At 44.8% G+C, this 2,830-nt stretch overlaps 1 protein-coding gene across 1 annotated transcript; it reads left to right on the forward strand.

The window, feature by feature from the left end:
- Window positions 1-921: 921 nt before the first annotated feature.
- LOC138902744 (uncharacterized) lies at window positions 922-1,356 on the forward strand. The gene has a single exon (XM_070190641.1). The coding sequence runs from the start codon at window positions 922-924 to the stop codon at window positions 1,354-1,356; it is 435 nt and encodes a 144-aa protein (XP_070046742.1).
- Window positions 1,357-2,830: the final 1,474 nt, after the last annotated feature.

The raw sequence follows: 2,830 nt of genomic DNA on the forward strand, positions 1-2,830 counted from the left end.
GCCACTAGCAACTCTTTTAATTATTGTCATTTTAGAGGTTTGATCTATTTATTACATTAATGAAATGAGGCAGTTATCGGCATCAAGTTTCTCTAAATCTATGTGTCGCTAGGCCTACCTCAGGCACAATGAGGTCCCCAAAATTAGGACGCAAATTTATAATTCTGCAATACATGTTTAAATACTGCAAATATCCTTCCAAAATCCCCTATTGACTTGTTTACCTTTTTGCTTTTCTTTGTTTTGATTATTCCCATCCCCTAAAGTTGGTTCTTGCATACTGGCATCATCTGCATATTATACCAGATCTAGAGGCCCTCCACCTCCTCCTCCTCTAAGTGATCCTAAAAGTAAGGGAAAGGCTAAGATGGATGACATGAGTAGTATTAGGAAAGATAACGTTGCGCATGCAGAAAATGTTGAAACTTCAGATGGTCGGAGTATTCCGGCACAGAATGATTTGGTTCTATGGTTGGAGCAGAAAATACAGGAATTGCAAGGGGAACTTGAGCAGGTCCGCAACTTGGCAACCTCTCCCTCACCTTAAATGTCCCGGATATTAACCAACAGAACGCCCAAAACCCAGCACCTCCTCAAAACACACCAAACCAACATCCACAAAATCCTCCCGCACCTCATCAATACGCCACACCTCCTCAAAATCCTAACCCTCCACCAGTGCCAATACATCCTCAACACCAATATCTTCCGACTCAGTATCCACAAACTACTACCAACCATACTCCTCAAAATACACCGCAACTTACCCCCGATCCGCAGAACTCAACCAATGATCATCACTACACCCAAATCTCTGGTATCCACCAAAGTAACCCCATATATGTAGAAACCCTACCTCACCCCACTCAACAAACCCCATACACACCAAAATCCGCCGAGAAGGACCTGATCATCAAGAATATGGAGGAGGAACTTAAGAAGCTCACAAGCCGAGCCCAGGGTGTCCAAGGGGGTAAAGGCATTGAGGGTTTGAATTATGAAGATCTGTGTATTCAGCCAGACGTAGAAATGCCGGAGGGTTACAAACCTCCTAAGTTCGAGATGTTTGATGGAACAAGTGACCCAAAGGTGCATCTAAGGACATACTGTGACAAGCTCGTAGGAGTTGGAAAAGATGAAAGGATTCGCATGAAACTGTTCGTAAGAAGCCTCATTGGAGATGCCCTATCGTGGTACATCAGCCAAAATCCAAAGAAGTGGGTTAGCTGGGTAAGCATGGCATCGGATTTCATGGATCGGTTCAGGTTTAATACGAAGAATGCACCAGATGTCTTCTATATCAAGAATCTCAAGAAGAAGCCAATAGATACTTTCCGCGAGTATGCTACTCGATAGAGAGCGGAAGCTGTGAAAGTAAGGCTGGCATTGGAAGAAGAGCAGATAAACAAGTTCTTCGTCCGGGCCCAGGATCCACAATACTACGAAAGGTTAATTATTATAGAGAATCACAAATTCTCTGACATCATCAAATTGGGGGAAAGGATTGAAGAAGGGATCAATAGCGGAATGGTAACTAATTTTGAGGCATTACAGGCTACAAACAAAGCATTGCAGTCAGGGGGTATATCCAAGAAGAAAGAAGTAGGGGCCGTGATGATAGCCCAAGGTCCAAAATCTCCTCTTACATACCAAACACCTTCACCCACATATCAGCCTTCACCTCCCAGATATCCACAACCCGCCACTACCTACCACACTTATAACACCCAGCCAGTATATTATCACTCACCGCCAACCTGCCAAAACTATCAGAAACCCAAACCAAATTCGACCGCAGGTCACCCAGACAATACACCCCTATTGCTGAACCCATCGATCAATTATACGAGAGACTGAAAGCTGTTGGATATGTCACTCCTATTCCCGCTGTTGCCATGGAAAACTCCTCTCAATGGGTCAATCCAAACAAAATATGTGCCTACTACTCTGGCATGAAAGGTCATACCATTGATGAATGTCGCACCCTGAAAGACAAGATCCAGACACTAATCGATACCAAGGTTATACAAGCAAAGAAGGCTGCACCTAACGTCCGCAACAATCCCCTCCCGGATCATAGGGGCGAGGGAGTAAATGTGATAGAAACCGATGAAGAATGGGACCCAGAAGGGTCGATTGGGCATATTCGAGAAGAGGATGACCCAAAGAAACCTACGGTCACTCTTGCTCCTATTGTGGTACAGATACAGCCACCAGTTGAAGTTGAAGTGGCCGCACCAACCCCGTTCGAGGTGGAAACAACACCTGCAGCTGCACATGCTCCATTCGCAGTAGAAGTAACCATACCCTTCACTGTGACGGTAGCATCCACACCGCCCTTTTAAATCCAAAGTCGTACCCTGGAACTATGTTGCAGAAGCCAGGAGGAAAGGAAAAGCAAAAATGGAAGACTCTGGTGCAGCATAAGGGATGACCAGGACTAATAGAATTTATACACCTGATAATTTGGGAGGAACGAGTAGAGAAGCTACTTCCAAGCAACCCATCATCGAAACTGGCCCATATGATCTTTGGAGAAAGGTGCAAGCGAGAGAATATTTTTTGGTAAACCATATGAACAAAACCCCTGCTCAGATATCCATCCTATCATTACTGTAGAATTCTGAGGCACATAGGAATGCCTTGATGAAGGTATTGAATGAAGCTTACGTACCTAACAATATCACCAGTGGGGAGATGGCAAACATGGTAGGGCAAGTACTGGAGAGCCACAAGATCACCTTTCATGAAGACGAACTGCCACCAAAGGGATTAAGCCACAACAGGGCGCTGCACATCACGGTACAATGCGAGGATAAATTCAATGCCA

Source organism: Nicotiana tomentosiformis, chromosome 12 (genome assembly GCF_000390325.3).
Source record: "Nicotiana tomentosiformis chromosome 12, ASM39032v3, whole genome shotgun sequence".
Lineage (NCBI taxonomy): Eukaryota > Viridiplantae > Streptophyta > Magnoliopsida > Solanales > Solanaceae > Nicotiana > Nicotiana tomentosiformis.